At 45.5% G+C, this 23862-nt stretch overlaps 1 protein-coding gene across 9 annotated transcripts in view; it reads left to right on the forward strand.

Annotated features, from left to right (window-relative positions):
* LOC138583059 (uncharacterized) overlaps positions 1-23862 on the forward strand; it is a 433873-nt gene that overhangs the window by 384790 nt on the left and 25221 nt on the right. For all 9 annotated transcript variants that reach the window (XM_069654971.1, XM_069654972.1, XM_069654966.1 and 6 more), the window contains one exon: positions 16952-17026. In XM_069654971.1, the coding sequence (XP_069511072.1) occupies positions 16952-17026 (75 nt within the window). The remainder of the gene's footprint in view (positions 1-16951; positions 17027-23862) is intronic.

Genomic DNA, 23862 nt, shown 5'->3' on the forward strand with positions numbered 1-23862 from the left:
CTCTACTATGAGCTCCAGTGAAACTCTGGGTATCTATGGCCTCGCCAGACAAGGAAAATTTGCCTTCTCGTATGCACGAACGCGTTGCACCCGTGTCAACTAGGAAGGAATATTCTTTATCCCCTATAGGGTCTGGTGTCACTGATAGGATAGAACAGATCAGGGTCTCCCGTGAGCTGTCCTATTTTATATATAGGTTCGGTCCACTGTACACTTGTGGGTTTACCCCATTTCCAGGGTTAATTCCCCCTCTGGGATTATTGCCCTCAGCCATCAGCGGCAGTGCCTGCTGGGGTTGTCCTTGTGGCATATTCCCCATGTTCGGTGGTTGAACCACTTGCTGTGCACCCTGCTGCAAGCCTGCCGCCTGCTGCTGCACTGTGTAATTTTGGGCATCACCCTGTTACGGGATGGCAGGTTGATTCGCCATGCCTGCCCCATCCCTTGGTTATTTTGCTTTGACTTCTGCACATACGTGTCCAGTCATTCCACACAACCAACATACTGGCGGTGGTCGGGCCATCTGTCCATCTGGCATAGTTAGATTGCCCATCTGTGTGTTCTGGAAGCCACCTTGAACATTCTGAAACCCACCTTGGTTACCTCGAAACCCTCCCTGATTACTCTGCCATCCTCTATTTCCAAATCCTCTTCCCCTCGGGTAAAATCCTGTGCTACCTTGATTATTCTGCGAGGGGTTAGTCGCTTGCTGTATGCTTGGTTCGGCCGGGCTGGTGAGCATTGCTCCCTCGAGAGCATACTTTGAGAGCTTCCTTTGCACCATCTTTGCCTCCTCCCCCTTACGTGTTGCCTCCTTTTTCCAATTCTTTTCCTGTAGCAATCTACAATAGTGCACGATTGTCAATTGTATTTCGGCCCATGGTTTAGCTTCTAATCCCACCAATTTCTTGAGCTGTTTTCGCACCGGTTCTGGTAACCCTTGGCACAATTTATGATAGAATACAGGGATGGATTTCGTCCAAGATTCATGCGTTTCGAGCACCCACGCATCTTGAATTCTGGATATAAAGCAACGGATTCATTTTTCAAGTCATTATAGCTTCCATATCAGACATGTTTGGATATAGCGTGCGCAGCGCTTTCCACACTGCTGCTCTACAGTTATTAAATGGCGCTACATCATGGGCGGTGTCAGTTAGGGTTACCCTAGGGTAGCCTGCCCGTTACCATACATCATCGGCTCTTTAACAAGTATGGCATTTAGGAGGTCCTTTATGTCTCCTATAGCTAAGATGACACCCCCTGTCATTTTCTCTAACTCATGTATCCACTTTCCGGCTCCCGATGTCAACATTGGAAGTTTATTTTTAAGGTTCTCTCGGTCCATGTGTGGCCATGGAATATATTGTGGTCTTGCTCCCCCCATTTCTAGCAACGGGAATTGGAAAGCACAGTCCTCCTTCTCTTTCTCCATAGTTCTCCGGTCTACCACCAGAGTTACGTTCCTGCCTTGCCGTCTGCCTGGCAATGCCCTTAACCTGTCTGCATAGGCAGGCGCCGACGCCCCCCTCTAACCGTGGGGTGTTTCTTCATGTCGGCTGGATTGTCCAGCGGACTTCGGTGTCCTACTTCTGGACCCGCTAGCATCTGACCATCGTACCTCTCGGTCCCTTGGGAGCCGTTTTTCACACTGTCTCCCTTCGTCATATGCCACTTCCTCCATTTCCCCGCCGGAGTCAGACCCTGAATACTCCTATTTTACGGAACTTCTTGCATCTTCTTCGTTCTGCCCAATCTCTAGCCTGTCTAGGGACAGTCCCCTGCTCCCACTACTTCGGGTGACATCCTCAGTGTCACATAGCTGAGTGCTCTCTAAGCACTCATCCTCTCTTCCCCCTTGGGAAATTAGTTCCAGCCCAATCTCATCATAAATTTTATCAATCGTTTCCCAGATGCTTCTGGTGTCGAAGTCCTCTTCAATATTTGCCCCGCTTGTACCTGGTACCGCATCGCTTGCAGGAAAGAATTCTTCTATGTCTTCCCATTCTACAACAGGATTGGGTTTTTTAACTTCCCGTTGTACATATTCTAAATCTCGTGCCCTCTGTCTGCACTTACGTTCCGCTTCCTCATCTATTTCCTTTCGCTTCTTTGCTTCTTCTCTAGCCTTATCTACTTCCCTCATCCGTTCATTTCTATATTTCTTTGCCCTTCTACTTTCCTCGTCTTCTCGCTTCTTTACTTTCCTATCTTGCACTCTCCTTTCTTCCTCTAGCTTTAGAATGTTCTGCCTGTACTTCTCATAGGCTGCGCATTGTGTGCGACTGAGCGGTATTCCTTGCTCTTCGCGATATAGTTGTTCTCGCCTCAATCTATTCTTCTTTCTTATCCTCTCGTCTCTCATGTCCTTTTCTTTCTCTTTTTCCTTTCTCAGCACCTCATCAGACCATTCCCACGGTCTTATGTCATCGCTCCCTTTACCATCAAGTTTTAGTAATATCTGACCTCCCATCCACTCGTCCTTTGCGAAGGCTAACTCGCTAATTTCTGCTTCTTTCCCTCTCTCTCAAGAGATGCACTACTCTGTGCCTGATCCTTTCCTTCATCACTGAGTCTCTCCTTGTCCCTCGGGACTATGGAGGCAAGATGACTTTCCTGCTCTTTTTCTTTGATGTCGTCATCACTGCATGCATGCGATTCATATGCCTGGTTGCTGTACCCCGTGGCTGCCTTAAGTTCTCTTAGCGGGTAAAGACCCTCTGACTTACTCCCTTCGATTACTGGTTCAGGTGGGGAAGGCGGCGCGGTAGGCGTCTCACCCCCCTCTGTACATGCATTTAATATCCAATCTGCGGGTGGTTCTTCCACCTTTGTTTCTTCAAACATTTTCCACAGTTCCAGCACAGCAAGACGTTTCTCTAGCTTTTTGCTGGTATATGTGGCATGTAGGAAGGTGGTCATGTGCTGTAAAACAGCCTTGGAGAGGGACCCGTTCTGGGACCACGGCATAAACATCTTATTTGCGGTGCCCTTAACCCACTCCTGGCTATATTTCTTCAGCTTTGTTGCATGCTTGGGCAGTTGCTTGCATAAATGCGCAAGCGGGGTAACTTCCTCCATTCTTAATTCTGCCACCAACAATAATTATACAGTTCTTTCAATCTTTCAATAGTATGACCAAGCACCAAATACGCAAGCTCCAATCCAATCTTTTCCCGCCAAATTTTATACCAACAATTTACTCAAAACTCATCAATTCAGTGGCGATTCCCTCTCAGTTAAAGAATCGCGTAAATCCAAAATGCATTTTAGACGATCACCAATACAATTATTTTACATTCGACATACAACAAAACATATATGACAGACGTTTGACAGACTAGACAGACACCAGCTGGTCATATGTATACCTGCCTTCTAATTAATTCCCCATCATGGGATTTGAACGAACCCCCTTTATGACGTCTTTAAACGTCATCGTAGCCTAAATTGTCCCCCCACTGTGGGCTCTGGGTTCACGTTCCTTCTGACCACTCTTTAAAGCACAGGAACAAGGCAAATCTTTACGTTTTTGCTCAGGTCCCCCCTGGTATTCCTTACATTTTATTCTTCTCAGGTGCCCCCCTGGTATTCCTTACATTTTTACTTCAGGTGCCCCCCTGATATTCTTTACGTTTTTACTTCAGGTGCCCCCCCTGATATCCTTTCCTTTTTTTTAATTTCAGGTGCCCCCCTGATATTCTATGTTTTTACTTCAGGTGCACCCCTGATATTCTTTGTTTTATTTCTTATGCTCGAGTCATTACCCCCTATATATATAAATATATATATATAAATATATATATATATATATATATATATATATATGTAAACAAAAGGAGGAGAGGGGAAGGACCGCACTCTCCGTGAATTCATATCCAAATGAGGAAAAAAGCGCAGCTCACACAAATTAGAAATAAAGAAAAATATTTAATCGGTTATAGGCTGTGCAAATGCACAAAACAAAAAGCTGGGGAAACAGCATATACAAACAGAGGCAGGACGCCTATAGGCACGGCCCGCTTACAACGCGTTTCACGCTCAACTGAGCGCTTGATCACGTAACACAAACAAAGGACAAAGGACATGGTTAAAAAGTGTATAGTCCATCTTCTATGTCAATTATGAAAAATAGGTGATGCATTTACATGATGATTCAACAGTGGCCATCTTGAAACGGAAAGTCGAGCATTTGCCTGTCATACAGTAAGTCATAATTAATGACAGCATTTAGTTTGTGTAATCGGTTTAAATACACATGGGAGCAAAATTGTCAAACATCCCAATTATGTTTTATGAACAAATGCCACAAAATTGTTAAAGATGCCAAATTTCATATATCGTAATTTCCACCTTATGTTTCCATAATTGGCAGAGCCAAGCTAGATTGGCATTTAATTACAGACCTAGTACATTGACTTAAGTCAGATGGTATCTGATACAAATACAGGCAACAGCTTGTATAATGCAATCAATTCTTCATAGTACCAATTATAAAAGGGGGAAATGTAATATCATCATATACAAATAGATTAAAAGAGGGGAACCAGGTCAGGCTATGTCGTTGTAGATGGTTTATCAAAGTAGCCTCTGATTTGGCATTGTGCAAATATGCAAATTAGCAGCATCAATGTGCATAAATGGCATCTAATTACTGAGATGGAATAGAGCCTATGTCTCGTGCAAAATTGCAAAGATAAAAACACATATAATATGGTTAAAAATCCAATATGATTGCAATATCAAAAATAGACATAGAAATCACAGTTCAAGTAACAAGAAAATACAACACAATTATAATTATCAAAAATTAATTATAGAAAAATTATTTTTGGTATTTGACCTAATCATGTTTAGGAAGGAGGTAAAGTGCAAGTGCAAATTCAACAATGGCAAGCTAGGCGATGTGCAGAATAGACACAGTTCTAGGAATGACCACGTTTGAAAAATGTGAAATCATCTGCCTATCACTGCTGTCAGTTATCCCAATAACTGGTCCAGGACTAGAACTATATTGTCCCGGCCTCAAAAACATAGATATAATCTAATTTAGATGACAATTACTTTTCTAGCTGTAATATCAGACTAGACATATGTAAATCTGAGATCTTATGTAAAATGCACCAATAATAACATATTTAAACAAGTAAAAACCAGAGTGGAACTATGGACACAAAATATCACATTATTCACCAGTCCAGAGTCCTTTAGGTCGTGAATATAGCAACATAAAAGAGAATTAGTCTTTCCTTTTTACCCCCACCAACCCTATTATAAACCATAGTGGCAATCTAATCATAGGCACGTTGGAGGGAAAAGGAATTTTAGTACTAAAAACACAGGCCAAGGAATAATCAGTGAATTTGAGGTACACAGTGATAATCAATAGATTACTAGTTAACCCACACTTAAAGAGCATAAATTAACTACATAATGTCAAAATAAAATAGTAGATGGAAATGGATCAATTCAAAAAGACATAATAGGGAAAGAACACATTGTTATGTACCTAGAAACGTATAAAGCTCCTCATCAAGGTTATGCCCATTAGGGGATTTTGTGTCAAAGTCCAAGATAAAACGGGTCTCCAACTGTCTCAATTTTAATACACGATCTCCACCTCTCGGATGAATCGGAACATGTGCCACCGCAAAAAATTTAAGAAAAGTAAGGTCATTGTCGTGTTCTAATCTGAAGTGCTTAGCCATGGGGTATGCGGGATCTAAGTTTTTAATTGCCCTGAGGTGCTGTAATATTCTAAGCTTCAATTTGCATGTAGTGCTTCCCACATACCATTTCATGCAAGGGCATGAGAGGACATAGACCACAAAAGTGGTGTCACAGTTTATCGAATACTTGATTGGTTGTTTGCATTTGGTGACCGGATGCACAAAGAATTTACATGCAGTAGCATGGGCACAAGCCTTACATTTTGAACATTTTGTAAAACCTATGGGAGATTTCATTAAAGATTGCGTCAGAGAGGGATTAGTGTCATTAGGTGGCAAAAAACTGGAGACCAGTTTATCCCTAAGTGAGGGTACACGTTTATAGGTGATAGTTGGACGATTGGCCAGCAATGGGCATAAGTCTTTGTCCACAATTAAGACCCGCCAATGTCGCTCTATGATTTTGCGAACATGATTAGAGGCATTGTCAAAAGTGACTATAAGTCGTGGTTCATCATTCATAGCGATTTTGGCAGGTTTGTTACCATACAATAGAACATTCCTGCTCAATCCGCGAGCTTTAATGTAGGCCATTTCTATCACTCTGCGTTCATAGCCTTGTTTGATAAAATCTACAGCCGCCAAAGAACAATGATGGTCAAACGATACTAGATCAGTACAGTTTCTACGGTATCGGATAAATTCACCATATGGAATGCTACGTTTACATGACGTAGGATGGCAACTTGTTACATGCAAGGGTAAACCAGTGTTTGAGGGTTTTTTGTGTAGTGCAGTCTTGAACCCAGATCTTCCAAGGGTCACAACTACATCTAAATATATGATCTCAGTCCTGCTATTGCACTTTGTAAAACGTAAGTTGACTGTGTTGATATTAATATGTTTTACAAATGATAGCCATTCAACTTTAGTCCCATTCCATATGACGAAAACGTCATCTATGTATCGCCACCAAGCGACGATATGCATAGCAAAGCTGGATGCAAGTAGATCACTGAGAAAGGTGGCCTCCCACCAACCCATTGTCAAATATGCATAGGATGGTGCAAAAGTACTCCCCATGGCAGTGCCCCTTACCTGGTGGTAAAACGAACCTTCAAATAGAAAAACATTGTTAGTTAAACAAAAAAACAACATTTCAAGAATCATAGAGCTATGGCCATGAAAGTTCAATGAGCGGCTATCAAGGAAAAATTTACATGCTTTCATCCCAATTTGATGGTCAATGGAGGTATACAGGGAGACAACATCAAGGGTTGCTAAAAGCAAACCATCCTCCCACGGTGTGTTTGTAATGTGTTGCAAAAAATCCTTGGTATCCCGTAGGTAAGAGGGCAATATATATATATATACAGTCTTCTCTACTTCTAACTATTTTATTGTTTCTCCACCGCCCTCCGTTACCTTTCCCTTACCGGCTCTAATGCCTACACAACATTTGCCGTGAGTTTTATTGCTTTACTCACTGATCGCATCGTTTCCTCTCTGGAACTTCGGGATCACCGCCCCTTCCTCTTCCTGCTTTTAAGGTTTTCGTCCGATCCGCTGCCCATGGGAATGAGAAGGGTTATGCTTGGAAAGGCGGGTTCCTTCAGACCCACTGCAGATTTTTAAAAATGTTTACTCTATCATTGTCCACGGGAAGCTTCTCAGTCTACTCAGCCAGAATGGCGAAAGGACTCGTGATCTTACTGAAGGCCCAGAGTTACTTCGTGCCTTCGGTCTAAGGGTGTCTTACACTATATCAATCTATAATCGATGGCCGGAACCATCCTCACACTACCAAGTGTTCACGAGGAGAGGAATTAGGTGACGGGCCCATTGGTCAGCACTCACCCTCTAGAACTTGTAAGACAAGATAGCTGCACCATGTGAGGACAGGGGGTGCAGGATTCACTTACTCGGACATGACTCAATAACGACGTAGTTTGGCAAAGGGAAGTCCGTTTAATGATACATACATCAAACATGGAAACAAATGGAAATCAGCTGTAGTGCGATCACCGGTCTCGCTCTGACTTTCTCGAACTTCAATTGAACAGAGATTCTTATAGGAAATGTTCGTCATCATTGACGTCTAACTTTACAAAACTCGACATGCAATATAATTGGTTAGGAAAGGTAACTTAAGTATAGGTGTTATATCGGTATATGATAATAGGGCATGCGGATTGGATAACTCTTATCGGGTGGGCGTCTACGTCCATCCCTCTACATCACGCGTCATAGACGTCACTACAACTACAACGTCCTATTGGTTACAATACCTATAGGACTCCAGATAACTTGGTCCATTGTGGGTTGGGTAGGTTACACCCCTAGACATAAATTTCCACTTTTAATTAGCAGCATGCAGAATGGACACCCCTGTGCCTGGTGTCCCAAGTTTCACCCTGCCTCCCTTCCATTAATCAGTGTTTTAGGGCGATGTGTCAGTTAGTTGGCTAAGGATGGCCTCGAAACTGTAGTCTCTTATCCGGAAAAGTTATGGCATCCTCAGGTCCTGGATGACATCAGGCGATGGTACTTCTTCGCGCCTGGCTGGTAACGTGTTAGTTCACCATGAATCTGCTTAAATTTCCAGATTTTAGTGCATTTAATTCTGTGTCGGCCTAGCCACCTGCATGGGCCCCCCTTATCTTCATGAGGCAGGCTGGTATGCTCTGAAGTTGGAGTCTTGTGAGCTGACGCTCTCCTTCCCTTCTCAGGTTGACCTCGATTTCCTAGGCATGAGCCGCTCTTTGTTGAGTTTCAATTCTGCTCCTTTTCATGCCTTTGGCTGGGTTTCGAAACTTGGCCTGTCAGGCCTCTGGCCGCCTGGGTACCTTTCTGCTTTTACAAAATGGAGTTGCACTTGTATACTGTGTCTTATTGAGGTAGATATATGGTTGGCACTTGCCGCCCTATCTTCTACTAAGCGTTGCAAGCAGTATCGATTTCTTAGCATCTTGCGTTTCAACCCTATTTACACACGTTTAACAGGACGGTTGCTTCCATCTTGTCTTGTAACATTGTTTCCTCCTGTTGTAACATTGTCTCCTCTCTGTGCCCATTCCATTCAATTTCGTAGTTGCTCGCACTGGCGTGTTATCTTCGATAGCTGCTCTTGTTCATTCTCGAATCTGTTCAGACCCTTGTGTCATTTCCACTGGCCTTCCATCAAGGCTTTTGGGGTCTCTTCGTGGACCGTGTGTAGGTACTCCTCATTTCGTATTAGCGGCTGGTATGGCTGTCTGATAGGGTATCATGCTGCCCAGGGTTGTCTGGTTATGGGTGCTTCAACCGGTATGGATCTTCTGATGTATACTGGGCAGAGTCCCAGTGCAGCTCTTTGTAGGTTCATTTGCTCTTCGTACGTCACATACCTTGGCGAGCGTGTTCCTGGTACCTCGAAATGAGGGGAAGGGGTGCAGGACATGTCTGGGACCTCCTTTACAAGTCGATATAGCAGGTTCAGCCAGCTCATATGCTCATGCCTGCTTGGCCAATATGCTCTGTGAGCCACCCACTGCATCTTCAAACCAATCCTGTGAACCAATGGAGGGACTAGAGTACAAAGTTATACCTTTTAGCTCATTTTAGAACTAGGGCTGCCTTGGATGCTTGTTTTGATTGTTTTTAATTTGTTTTAGGTTTTTCTTGGGCAAACGTAGGTACACACTTTTGCAATAGTCCATATGCAATAACGTTCAGCACCCGATCAGTGGGACTTTAGGGCGAAGCTGCGCAGAGGTGCTAGGTTGTTAAGCAAATGCACATGTCAGTGCTGATGTGCACTCGCTACTAATGTTTTCCCCTTTAGCAAACGGATAGCGGGGCCTCGTTGGAACCTCCCTCTCTTGGCTGTCCTTAATGGTTTACAAGAATCACTTGGAGGTGGTGGCCAGTTCACATTTGGGTGCTGTGCGCTGGATTTGAAACAGTAGCACTTTTGCTATTGCATCTGGGGTAGCCAAGTCCATGCTTCAGGCTTTGACTCTGAACCTCCGTAAGTGGAGCAGAGTTTATGGGTCATCAGCACACATTTGAATTGTTATTCTGTGTTCATTCAATATGGCCAAACAAGCGCCCTTGTTTCGGTGATGAACCCATTGCCACCTGATTCTCCTCGACCTATGAGCAGCGCTCAAGCCGAGGGTACATGCGCGTGGACAGGGTGCCCCCACTTTTGTTTTTCGCACTTGACCCCTGCCTACGAGAAGCGTTCATCTCTGTCGACCATTCCAATCTGCTGGGCTATCTTCACAGCATCTGCCTTTGCTTCACTGTGCGAGCATGGATTGCATCTTTTCCCTGGACAGAACCCACTAAATTGCAATGCTTTCATTTTGTTTGGACCCTCGATCATCTCGATGCAGAGTCCCGTCATTATTGTTAATGTGTACCTGCGGCCACTTAGCAAGCTTATGTACTGCACTAGCCGCAGGTGTCACCCAAGAGATTTTAATCCAGAAGCTTCCTCTGACTTCTCACGATGCCTACACAAAATGAATCGGATTAAGATTCAGATGAATAGGGCCAATTCTGACCCGACTGGTTTAGAGCCCAGAGCCTGCATGTCCGTCAGCCGAGGTGATGAGAAATCTAGGTTTTATTATAGATCGCACGCTTTCAGTGGTGCCACAGGTGTCGGTCATATTGAAAGTGGGGGCTTTTTTTTCATAGCTAAGAATGATATAAGGCATAGTACATGATGGTAATGGGGTGGTAATTGAATAACCTCTGCATTACTGCCATATTACCATGCCGCCACACTGCGAGATGGGTGGCGAAGTGGAGGATTGCCAAGAATCAGTGGAATTACAGCCTCGGAGTTACCACTGGCAGTAATTTTGCCACAATCCCGGACTCCAGAATGGGCACTTACATCGCCCTAACACCACTTGTTATCTTGCAGTAAATCCGTGGGACCAAGTGGCGGTAACGGTAATCTTGTTTGGCAGTAATGTGGTGGATTTACTACCAAATTACAGCCACATTTATACTGAAGCCCTTAGTCTTTCTGCAGTGGATTTACTACCAAATTACAGCCACATTTATACTGAAGCCCTTAGTCTTTCCACTACTGAGATTCCTGCGTCCAGTACAGATGCTCTTCTCAACAGCCTTGTGGAATTGGATTCCTCGAGCAGCATCTAGCTGGGTCCCCACAGAGGCTGATATTTCGCTACAGCACCCAGCGACTATAGAAAGTCTGGCTTTCACAGCATCTGATGCTTGGGACCACTTTTCATCAGCTTGGCAGTCTCTGCACTGGCTTCCCGTAGCAGATGGAGTGGAATTTAAAGAAGTGTTCATTACCGAAAGCACCTTCGATGGTTCTGGGCCATCATTTCTGAGAGAAAACCTCCTCTGGTGTTGACTACTAGGGTTATGTCATGCACTTACAAAGTGTTGTTGGAATCTACTGAAAGTAACACACTGGGGCAGGCCATTTACATGCAGGTAGTCAGACTTTGGCACATCCTACCTTGTTCCTTAAGATTTGTTGCACACCACCTGCTATTTAAGCAAGCTCTGAAAAAGCCCCTTTTACTAAAGTAGTTTATCACTTTCTGACCCCTCAGTTCCCAGTGCCAGGAATGCCAAAATCATTGTTCTACTACATTTCAGATTTCTGTTAATAGATTTTCTTCAACAACAAAAAAAGTTCCATTGAAGACCATAGTTCACTTAAAGACATTATACTTAGTTACTTAAAAATAGTTTGTTTAAGGCCTACCCATTGCTGTGGGAGAATTTGGATTTTTGAATTGTTTAAAGAATTTAATCAGGGATGGAAATGTCGCACAAAAGCATCCGTTTGTTGGAGGGGGAGATCGCAGTGGCATTCAAAACAAATCAGATTAGGAAGCATTTCTTGTATTTTGTATTTTAAAATAAAGACCTACAGATCGACATAGAAAAGAGAGTAGGGGTACAAAATAACAAAGAAAAGCTTTAAAGACAGTCTCTGGACTTTATCTAATTATTAAATGTACAATCCTTCGCTCTTCTTTACGAGAGACACTTACTCTGATCGCAACTCTCCTTTCTTCATCCGTCTTCTTACTAAACCACTGAAACCAGACAGGTTAAGCCCTTGTTGGACTCTTACTCTTCTTATGATCTTCCCATTCACTAGAGCTAATATGACTAATCATTCTGTAAGTCTCACTCTTCTTATGACTTTGCCCTTCACTGGGACGAGTATGATTAGTCCCTGTTTAAATGTCACTCTTCTGATGACTTTGCCCTTCACTGGGATGAGTATCATTTGTTGTTGTATGATTCTAACTCTTCTTTTGACAATCACTGCGACGAGTATGATTAGTCTCTCTCTAATATACTTTCTCTTCTAATGACTTAGCCATTCACTGGGACGTGTACAATTAGTCCAATCTTTATATTCGTTTTTCCAACTTTCTTCGATATGACTTTCCCATTTAGCTCTCACACCACTTTCCATGGGTCTCCTGCTATTCCCTTCAGCTTGGGTTTTTGGGGCCACATCACTGGGTCAATGTGCTTCTTTGCTTCTTCTGTGTTATTCGTCAGGAAGGCTTCTCTGTTTTCTTCTGTTCTCTCCAGAGGTATGCTTCTGTGTCTGTGTGTGGTATTGGCACAGTCAGAATTCGTTTGCCTCTCTCCTTTCAGGCCACCACCTCCCTCACTCAGTTCCCTACCGGGATTCAGTTTGGATTAGTAGACCAGTTGCCGTCTGTCCCTGGTGTGCTTTGTTTCAGGGACGTGGGTTGGGTCTCCTCATCAGCCCATGTCGAAGGTCCCTCCAAGGACGATCAGCCTCTTGGCAGGCTTCCTCCACTTTGCTCTCCAGACAGTGCACCTCAGGTGCCTTGTCTCGGTTGCGGGTTGTGCTGTGCAATCCCTGTTCTCCCTGAGTTACCAGCTTCCTCCAGCCAGCTGGATTCAAACTCTGGGGTCTCTCTTCTTTGTTCTCTTTGCCCGTCCACTTTTATTACACAATGCTGGGGCTTCTCCAGCTTCTCAGTATAGTCCTTCCTTTGTGTTGGAGTTCTGTTCTTCATACCTTCTGTAGGTCTGTTTGTCTCAGTGCCTGACAGACAGGTATTCTTTATCACTTCTATGCTCTTACCCTTCATAGTACTAGGCTGATACTTTTCTTCTGCTGCTATTACATCACAATAACATATGTAAGAGGAGTCTGATTGTCTGTCAACTGATAGAATTGTATTATGTGTGTGAGGATCGTGAAAAGGGAGTTCCTCATTGGAAAGCGAGTCCTTATCCCCAAGAGTGGAGTCTCTGCCTGTGACGTCCTGCTTACCGCCACCCCTAGGCGCACTGTTGCATTGCAGGCTCACCTCCTTAGCCTCACTGGAAGGGGCTCCACCTTGGGGAATGAGACTGAATCCTCGATTTGTCAGAATGCCCTCGCTTCTTTTTGTTTTGGGAAATGGTCTGCGATACAAACCAGTATAGGAAGACTAGCAAGGCAGCAGTGACAAAATACCAGTGAACCCTCTATGGACAAATATAGGGATATGGGGCCCATTTTTGTGCAAATATTTCATGCTACCGCGGAAATTCCCTCAACCTGGTACACTTCTGTTTGTGCTGCTTTTTTTAAAAGGGAAGCAGGGATGGGTAATGTAATTATCGCCTGAACTGTTTGATTTCCTCACTATTCAAAGTCTTCTGTAAGCCCTTTTTGAGTAGAGTCCAGGGCTGTTTGTATGATGGGAAGATCTAGCTTTAGCTCCATAGAACAGTGTTTGCGCCTCCTGCTGATCCATATGAAAAATGTGAAATGAAGACAGAGAAACATATTTATGTACAAAAGTGTGGGAGCCCCTCTACTGAGAACAAACGTTGCTCAAGCAATCTGTTATACAGGATGTATCCCACCCAGGAGCTTTAGCTCACAGAGGAGAAAAACTAATTTGCCTAGCAATCTGGCCCCACCCACAAGAGCAGTCCAGCACCGAAATGTTAGGCAATTCTCCTCTGCACAAGCGTACTTTTAGCAAACTCAGACATGTGTTTTGGCCTCATTGGACCTCATTGGTGAGGTGATGCTGAGTCACTCTAAGGCACAGCGAGCAAGGGGCCCAGGTCCGGTTTACCCTTTGTGACTTATGGCAAAAACCAAGTGTTGGAGCCCCTCAAATGAGAACAAAGATGGCCAAATAATCTGCTTCAGACAGTGGTATGGATATCCGCTGGTCTGTTTTACTGCGTCTGGATCATAGGCATAACAGGTGCCTAAAAGTGCCTAAAAGCAAAACATTTGTAAAACAACAGCTGCAGCTGTGATGAAAAGACTACTGCTCTTCAGGAGTACAGGGATGCGTAGTGGTCAAACCGCCTACCCAGCCCCACACTACTACTAAACCAGCAGTCATCCCAATCATAAAGGTGAAACGGGCACGGTCCAAATGTTAGAACTCTTTTGCCTCTGGAGGGCAGGCTGTTTCTTCAGGAGTGGTGAGCAATCAAACAACGTACAATAGTTCCAAAATAAAATAATGTCCAATCAAGGGTATATGAAAACATAAGAACTTTAATAAAACAATCAATGCAGCAAAGTAACTAAAAACACTAAAAAGTCACCCCTGTAAAAGAAACACAGAGAAGGCAGAACTTGGTGTCAACGGGCAGTCTGGGTTGATCATCATGGGCTGTTCAAGCAAGAAACTTAACACAAAGGTTATTGATTTAAGGATATGTCTTGCATAAAAAAGGCAGAGATGGGACTAAAAGTCACTATGTTCCCAAAAAGTAGACCAGGGGAATAGGGCCTTTTCACAGTCCCTTTTTGTTTCTATCTTTGGGAGCTCAACAGCATTGAGCCAAACTGAGGCAGTAATCCGGTGTCCAGCTGGTGTGCTCGTTTACTGGGCCTAACATGCGGTGTGGTGCAAGCAGCAACAATACGTGGCATAAAGACACTTGGGACAGGCACAATGTCTGAGTCAATGTAGCTCGCAAACGTTTCAATGCAGGAATCAGGGCCCAGAGCGGGTCCTTGACATATTGGTTGCTGGGAGGCCCAATTCAGGGACAAGTGGATTCCGTATTTCTTCACTTCCACTCCAAGCAGTTGTCTGGCACCTACAGGAGGTCATTCACCTCCACTGAGCAGGGTGCTGGTTCCAGTGCACAGCCAGCAGAGAGGCCTTGATCCAAAAGCAGTGTCGCTCCCACTATGCCCTGGGGGTGGATAGTGGACGTAACTCTCCTCTGCCCTGTTGTGAGGTTGGCTTTGCTTTGTCAGTGAGACCTTTGAAGTACCAATTCCCAGGAGATTTCCTTGTGAGGGTTCTTGTGCCCTGAGATAAAAGGTGTTTCCATCCTAGAGGATGAACAAAAGGCAGCAGCCTGCCTATTGTCACGTATACCAGCTATGGAGGCCGCCAGACCAGCCACTAATACAAATCAGTCCTGTTGTAACTGGGCTCTGAAACTGGTGTGATATCAAATTGCTGTGCCAATATGTGTGTGTGCTCTTAGTAGTCACCATGCCACAACCAGGCATGGCTTATATATATATATATATAAGATGTACGTGCCATGAGACTTACTAAGGCACACTGTTAAGTTTATAAACAGAGGTGCAGAAGATTAAAAAGCTGCCTCTGCCTGTGGAATGTCTTGTTCCAGCAGCTGTCAGGAATGCACATGTGACCGCTGTTACTGTTCTGTGCCACTGCAGGTCTGGTACTTAGGGCACCAGGAGACTGGCCCTCATTACGAGTCCGGCGGTAACCGTGCCCGGAAAACCGGCAGGCTGCCACCGGACCCGTAGTGAATTACCAGCACCTGACTTGCCGCAATTACCGGGACATTACAAGCCCGGTGGTCCGGTAAATACTGCACTGGCAATTCTGTAAATCCCCATTCACCCGCCCGCAGAACTTGTAGTTTGGAGGTCCAGAAAACGGTGCCTCCACAGTTAATTCCGGACCGGCAAACTCGTGATGAGGCCCATTGTCTTAGAAAAGCTAGATGTGTCCACTATAATTTTGGCATGAAGTATTTATAAAAGAAAGCGGGTCCGATTATGAGATCTTTCTTTCAGAATTACGAGCAACATTATATATCATTACAAATCAACAAAGTGAGGACATTCACACCCTGAGAGATGGCAATCTGTAACAGCAGGTGTCCTCCACTTCAATAGGAAATGTTGAGGCAGATCAGTTGAAGCCTCCATAGCGGAGTACCATGCAAAGTCTTTCTCTAGCTGTGTATATGGGAGCGGGCTGTGGGGTATGTAAAATTTGAAAAATCTTTGATATATAGCATAACATTTGTTTCTATAAAATTGCTCTCAGTACCCATAGGCTCATCCCATCTATCGCACTAATGCTGAACTAGGGGTTGGGCATATTGAAAGTGAAGCTGCAATAATAACCATGCTATTATGGCTGTGAATTTGCAACACCACAGCACCAACTGTTTATCATCTCGGCCTATCCAAGATACAAGATGGAGATAAGTAGGTACCATGGTTATCCCACATTAAATGGTTTGTAGGATACAAATGGTGCATGCTTGGGGGAATCCGGAATACCTTGCAAGGGATATCCTTGGGAACCTGCAGGCTGGCATAATTAGCAAACAAAGACTTCAAGGACGGACTAACCAGTATTTTGAGGTAAAAGTATTTAGAGGGTAAAAAAGAATATCTGGACAAAAAAAGTAATCGATATAGGAGGGTTTTGTATATAATATTTCTTCTGGGTATCCTGCCATTGAAAGATGAAATGGCAAGGTGACCTAAAGCCGTGCCTGGTGACGCCTCTTGCAGGTGTAAGAATTATTTGTTTGTGAAAATGACCCATTTCCTATCTTTGTGGCTAGGATAGAAGTGGTGGAGTGGCTTATCCGACGTAGGGTTGTATTGGATATCTGTACAACTCAGACAGCTCTTAATTGACCCAGTGCAACATCATCACCTGAAGTGTTTTATGCGATAGCTAATTTGTTTGGCTGCCTTGGAAGATTAGTCATAAGAGTTATCCAATTATAAAGGGTAATAAGATTATAGGGATCGCAAGCAATTGGCAATTGGCATATGTAGCTGTATAGTACGTCCCCCGACTGTAGTATTAAGCCATTTTATGTAGCATTGATTTAAGACTTGCGGTCTTGTTTGTGGTTGCTTATAATGTACTGTGCATGGATAGGTAATGTTATTTTAAGGTGCCTTCTTACTGTATAAAAATGATTTTTTTTGTTGTGTAAAAGCCCGGTGCTATACAGTTAAATTTGATATTGACTATCTTATTTTACAGCATCTCATGGTGACCAGGATGGCGGTGAAGAAGATATTTATGTATATCCAACAGTGAAGAGTCATCTTTTCCAAGGTGAGCAGGGTCAGGCCATCACTCCATCAGTGTAAGGCAGTGCTCCTGAAAAGTCTTCATATTTGGAAGGGGTATAGGGGGATAGGTGCAGCGTGTCCAAAATGGCCGTCCTTTAATTGCCATCGAAATGTTATACATGTGAGCCATGATCTTTTCTGATATTCACAGCGGACCTGGCCATGCTGCAGAGCGACGTTCAATCATGAAGGGACCCGCTTTGATTAGCATGTGGATAGAACATTATTATTTTATTCCAGAAGATCAACAAGAGGCAACTTGGTGTGCGATGAGTGTTGTGCAAATGAAGCAACTTCCCCAAATAGCTTTTTCTAAAAAGAAGCATGGGAATAAGAGGGTCTTTTTTTATTCACTTATTTATTAAAGCTTTTGTTAAATGCTAACATTTAACACTGATGGATGGTGAGTTGGCGCACAAAATTAAGAAATGGCTACGATAGAAGTGCAGTATAGAAACGAGAAACACCATCACGGATGAACGCGAAGAGTTATGACAAACATACATTTCAGTACGCAGATTAGCAAGAATACAGAGGTAAAACTATTACCAAGTAGCTTCAAGATTAACAAAACTGGTAATACAATGACTGCCTAAGAAGGTTTGCTTTGAGGGTACTAAGGAAGGATAAGAGCACTGGAAGTCTACATATTGCCAAAGGGAGTGATTCTAAGAAGATATTCTTTGATATTCTTTGAGGACAGTAGTGAATGGTTGAAGGGACGGGAGTCGACATATAGCCAGAGTGACTGAATGTAAGGAGGTATTCATTGAGCGCACTATTGTATGATCAAAGGTCTATCAGTCTACATATAACAATAGAGAGGGAATCTGAGCCTGTATGCTTTGAGGGCACTAAGTGATAGGTGGACTAGCAGTCTACACATAGCCATGGGGAGGGAATGAAGCGGGTATGCTTTGAGGGCAATAGGGAAGGGTAAGAGGACTAGGAGTCTACATATAGCCATGAGGAGGGAATGTAAGCATGTATGCTTTGAGAGCACATGGGAAAGTTATGAGGCCTAGAAGTCTACATATAGCCTGGAGAGGGAATGTAAGCAGGTATGCTTTGAGGGCATTAGGGAAGGTTATGAGGACTAGGAGTCTATATATAGCCTGGTGAGGGAATGTAAGCAGGTATGCTTTTAGGGCACTGGGGAAGGTAATGAGGACTAGGAGTCTACATATAGCCATGGGGCGGGAATGTAAGCAGGTGTGCCTTGAGGGCACTAGGGAAGGTTATGAGGCCTAGAAGTCTACATATAGCCTGAGGAGGGAATGTAAGCATGTATGCTTTGAGGGCACTAGGGAATGTTATGAAGCCTAGAGGTCTACATATAGCTTGGGGAGGGAATGGAAGCAGGTATGGTTTGGGGGCATGAGGAAATGTTAAGAGCCACACGGAGGGAATCCAAACGTAGAGCAGCTTCAGGTCAAGCATAGTCTAGTGGGAGAGTTTATGTTAACAGAATTGTGGGCAGTTCTAGAGCCGCAGTGGTAGTGGTGGGCTCAGGTCACATCTGCACTGCATGCTGGGAAATGTTTAAAGGTGATGTGCGGTTGGGACAGTTGGTGGGTAGAGGGAGGACTGGGTACCATTAATATGAGAAAGCAGTACTGGAATAAGGAATGACCATGCCAAGAAAGAAAGGGCCTGATTCTTAAACATGTGCACTGGCACCAAACTAGGAGTTGCCCCTGAGCATCGCAGACTGTCAACTGCTTATGTGTACCCCACTCACAAAGTGTGAAACTGTAGCACATCTGGAAATGCCTAAAGTATCTTTGAGATGCCCACAGGCAAGTAACGGCTCACAACCACATCTCCAGAGTCACTCCTTTTCGGAAATCGGGTCGGAGGAAACCAATGCAAACCTGAGGTTCTCACAGGGATGAAAAAGGGCATGTTTTATCCAAGTAACCCACTGGTAACATGCTCGGGCTAAAGAATAAAGAACTGAAGATGTGCCCATAGTTAACGGGGGAAAAAAGCAATTTAGAATAAGAATTACACCTGGGGGCGATGTATGCTTGATTTAGCCCAGTTTCAAGGCACTAGTACCAAGAATCCTTCTACATTTGAGCTTCTAATAGCTGATCATGTGATTCAGGGTTCTTTTGAGGAAGCAGTGCAGAGGAAAGTGAATACAAATTGTGTTCCCTAAAGTGGCAGGCCTGCGTCGCTGGAATGAATATGTCTATTTCTGACCTTTACGGAACTAGAGAAAATCCGCTTTGAGGCAGAAGGATAAGCCGGAGGAGTTCCATATTGTTGACCTCTCAGGTTTTCCAGTTCCAGGTGTGAAATAGCCATCCAGTCAGGATGCTGCTTGGGATTCTGAGAGATATCGTCCTAAATTGAAAAGGGGAAAGGCAAAACTAAATGTCCCAGAATTCCAAGAAAATAAAAACAGAGGATCTTGAGAGCTATGGATTTTGCAACCTCCATATTTTATTATTTCGAATCTGGTTGACCTCTATATGGAGGCATGCAGAGTGCTATAGGAGTAGGCAATGCTTGGTTTGTTGGCTAAATCGCAGAGGTATTTCTGCCCATGACCACAGGAGGCTTTTTTTAAACACATTCACGAGGTTCTTAGGAAAAAAGTCCTCCTCCAGGAGACTCCATCCCAACCCCTACTGGAATGATAGCAATCCTGGACAACAGTCCACCAAGCATTCTGCATGGGTTGAGGGAGCCCAAAAGCCCTTAGGAGTACTGTGACAGCATATGGCATATAACATGGCCCTAACCTGCAAGGGCATCAATGCAGGTCACTCTCATTGAATGTGCTTACCAGGCACTCTGCTCGTCTGAGCCAAAACAAACCGCAGCCAGCGTATGTTTGCAGGACTAACAGGTCTTATATATAATGACACAAAGTGATAACAGCCGGTTCTTTTATTTTGCATGCAGCCATTCACTATGACTTCCCATGTTACAGAGGGTCCAGTCTTATTCTGCCAGGAGGATAGCTCCGGGGAAACGCTTTTGTCTTAGAAGGAAGACAACGCAGAGCAATGCAGGTTGAAATCCGGGTCCCGCACTTAGAAACTGGTCCTTGGTATTAAGTGTGCTATAAAAGATTAATTAATTAATCCTCCCCTTCCCTCTGAATGCTCCTGCTAACCCACATTATCTCTTCGTATGGATGCACTTCTGGAGCAACTACTTAAGTGATCTCTTGTACATGTGCTCCTCTGCTCTTGCATCTCTTCTTCGGCATGTACCTCCTTACTCTGACTGCTCCCGACAACTCCTTATTTGCAGCTTCGTGTGAACACCTTCTCTCAGATTGCTCCTGCTATATGTACACACTGGTATCTCATATTCCGAATCTACTCCTTCACTCTGACTGCTCCACCTACCCCAGTTATGTCCCATTCGGTACGGAATCCTTCCCTCTGATTACTTCAGCTGTAGTGTGTAAATGACCGAAGGAACAGGTGGTGGCAAGGTGTCTGCTCACGTGGCCTTATTCTGGATGAAATGATGACGCACATCCTGTTTTGCCCGTTTGAGGCCTGAGGCTTCCTTTTTCCTTCAAATTGAACCTTGAAATCCATTCAAAGAAAGGCTGACCCTGGGTTTGGTAAACGGGTAGCTGTGCAGAAAGCACCTGAATGCCTAATCCTACACAGGCAGAGACAGTGCTCTTCAGTGGCCATTCAGCCTTCTAGAATTCAAAGCCATGCCCTGTTGTGGTAATCCAGTTGAGGAATGTTCACGAATAGGTAACAGTACTGAATGTCGTTATCGAGACTGGAATTTAATAACCTTTTTATGTTAGACTTTTGGATGACATTCCTGCTCTTAACAGGTTTGGTGGTGTGGGCATTTTCTGGCCGTAATTCCATTGCTGACAATTTTTTTTGGTCGTACCGGAATTACTGCCAGTTTTACTGCACCGCTAAATCATGGCATTGGAGGTGAAGTGGAGGATGTCCCGCCAGTATATGTAGCTGGAGGTAAATCATCCGTTTTACCTTAAAACAAAGGGTTGAATTCAGCAGCCTTAAACTAGTCCTCTACCTGCTTTTACTATCACCACTTTGCTGATGACACTAAAGTTTGCTCTCCTTTTGCTCCTTCATCGCAGCCATCTCAGAATTAATTGTGAATTTAGGGGGGGGCGCTGTTGCGCCGAAACAAGATGGCTGCCTGAGTGTGAAGCTCCGGACTACGAGGGCACGTATTCGCAGATTTTACCTACAAAATACAGCTGTGCCGATTCATACTGCTGTAGCCGCGGCATAAACTTGCTCCCTGCGGCCATCCCGACTCTGGGGCTCGGAGACCTTCTACAAGCCGCGCTGTCGCTGTGGGAGACACAACGCCAAGGACACCTATCCCGCCCCGTACGGGGTTCCGGGGATCGCCGACTCACGCTGCCACCCGGCGCCCCGGCGTGGGCGGCCTACGTGGGGGAGGGGCGGCGGGACTCCAGTGGCGGGCGGAGTACCGAGCTGCCCACCGGACCGGCCGACAGCCTGAGGATCGCCCTACACCACTGCGTGCTGGCGGCGGGAGCCCGAGATTCGCGGGTCCCTCCGCTCTGGGCTGAACGCCCCAACGCCGCTGGAACCGCCGTGACCACCTTGCCGGCGCACACACCCCCCTAACGGAGTGCTCCGGCGGAGATCCCGACGAGGTGAGGGGCTCGCTTGGCCGAGGGCGGATGGACACCCCCCCTGTGTTGGCCCCCGCTGCTGTTTCCTGGATCTCCCTCCCCCCTAATCTGTGGAATCCTGACGGGGCTTTGGCGGGGTTGTTCCCCCCGATCGCCAGCGCCCGCGGCGCCCTGGGAGGGGACCCCGCTGGGGTCTAGTGTTTCCCTCTTCGGCCCCAATACACCCTACAGTGCACGGGACTCCTCCAGGTGCACCAGTGAGAGCGCCCGTGGGTTGGGGAGGCCGCGTGGTGCCCAGGCGGAACATTGCCTCCGTCGATCCGGAGATCGCCCCCCCCATACCAACTAATCACGTCGGCTGAGGAGCCCTCCCTCCCTCCTTTTATATGACAGTACCTGCTGGGAGTTAGCGAATGCAACATAATCACTGTCGTGATTCCAAATTGACCACCGACGCCTCACCCAGCTAGCCCACCCAGTGGGCCTGGGACAGCACCGTACTCCATACCTACCATACTTACCACACGGGCACGGGAGGTGAGGAGAACCCGGCCCTGAACTTTTGGGCCTACTTTACACGCTCCCGGTCTCGGGGCCGTGGCACCGACAGTTGCATTCCACGTGCGTTAACACTGACCCACTGACTCAGGAGCCACACGCCTGCCTCCCGGGTACCCCTGAACTCCACTGTCTTAATTTATCTGCTTTCCTCCAAGATCCTGGTCCCCCGACCCAGCTTCCAGCATGACAAAAGGAGCCGGCACCGGGAAAAAACAAAGTTCGCTGAACATGTTCACAAAAACGCTGTCCAAACCTCCCCCAGATGACCCTGAGGAGCTTTCACCCGTCTCTGCCCCATCAACTTCCGACGACTCACAGAAGATGCTTGAATATATACGGGATGGCTTTACCACACTTCACACTAAGCTGGATGACATGAATGGGACCATCTCCTCCATAAAAGCCCACATTGAGAAAACAGATGGGCGAGTCGCGGAAGTCGAGACTCTACTGGGGCTGCGGAGGATGACCTGGGCTCTTTACGCGCTGCTGTCTCTTCGCTCACCAACCGAGTATCGGTGGTGGAGAAGAAGAATGATGACCTCGAATCCCGATCGAGGCGAAATAATCTGCGCATTGTCGGAATACCGGAGGACAACATTACAGAACCCATGGAGGACTACATCGAAAGGATCCTCATGACACTCCTGGATTCCCCTAAACTCTTCCCACAGTTTGCTATCGAGAGAGCACACCGATCCTTAACGGCGAAACCCAGACCAGGCGCACCCCCTCGGCCCATTATAGCCAGGATCTTAAACTTTCGGGACCGTGATGTACTCCTTTGAGCGGCCAGGATCAAGGGTGAACTTATGCTTGGAGCAGCCAGCATCCACATATATCCAGACTATTCTGTGGCGGTGCAACGGGAACGCCAAACGTTTGTGGCTGTGAAAAAAAGACTCCGAGACTTGGGAGTCAAGTACTCCATGCTGTTCCCTGCAAAATTGCGCATTGAACACTCTAATAAAACCTTTTTTTCACGATCCCAGAGGAAGCTTCTAAATTCCTCGATGAACACTCTCCTGGCTGATCGCTAGTCACCACTATTCTAGTCCGGAATGTTACCTATGAAGTGGGTCCAGGTTGAGTTGGGCCGTATTTTTGCCTTATTCACATTGGTTGTAGCTATTTAAAGAGTTATTGAATGTTTGTTTTGTTCCTTTTTATTATATTGATCCTTTTAGCTTTGACCCCATGGTTGGGTTATTGATACCCTATGGGTGTATTCAGATTCCAAAATACACACGGGCTTCCTGCCGGTTGCAGGGGCCGAGAAGGTTGTGACCACGGGGGGTTATGCCTGGCGCCTATGGCAATGCATTAATTTGTTGTGGTGGCCCCCTCGCGTCAGGACCGTGAATGTGCACGTGTACACTGTAAACTGAATACACTAGAGACTCCGGCTGTATTTACACTATCCTCACCCTCTTCAGTCCGTTGCGCCACTGCTCGGTTAGCCAACAGGCCCCCAGGCGCTGATGCCGAGAAGTTTGTTGTTGTTATGGACGGGTTTGGGATTCATTACTCAAGTTAGGGGAGGGATGTGGGTGGGAACGGGCGGGAGGGGCAGTTATGTTAAAAAAGTCTTGGCAACCACAAGGGAGACCACACACGATGCGCTACTG

Source organism: Ambystoma mexicanum, chromosome 3q, assembly GCF_040938575.1.
Source record: "Ambystoma mexicanum isolate Mex_15411 chromosome 3q, UKY_AmexF1_1, whole genome shotgun sequence".
Lineage (NCBI taxonomy): Eukaryota > Metazoa > Chordata > Amphibia > Caudata > Ambystomatidae > Ambystoma > Ambystoma mexicanum.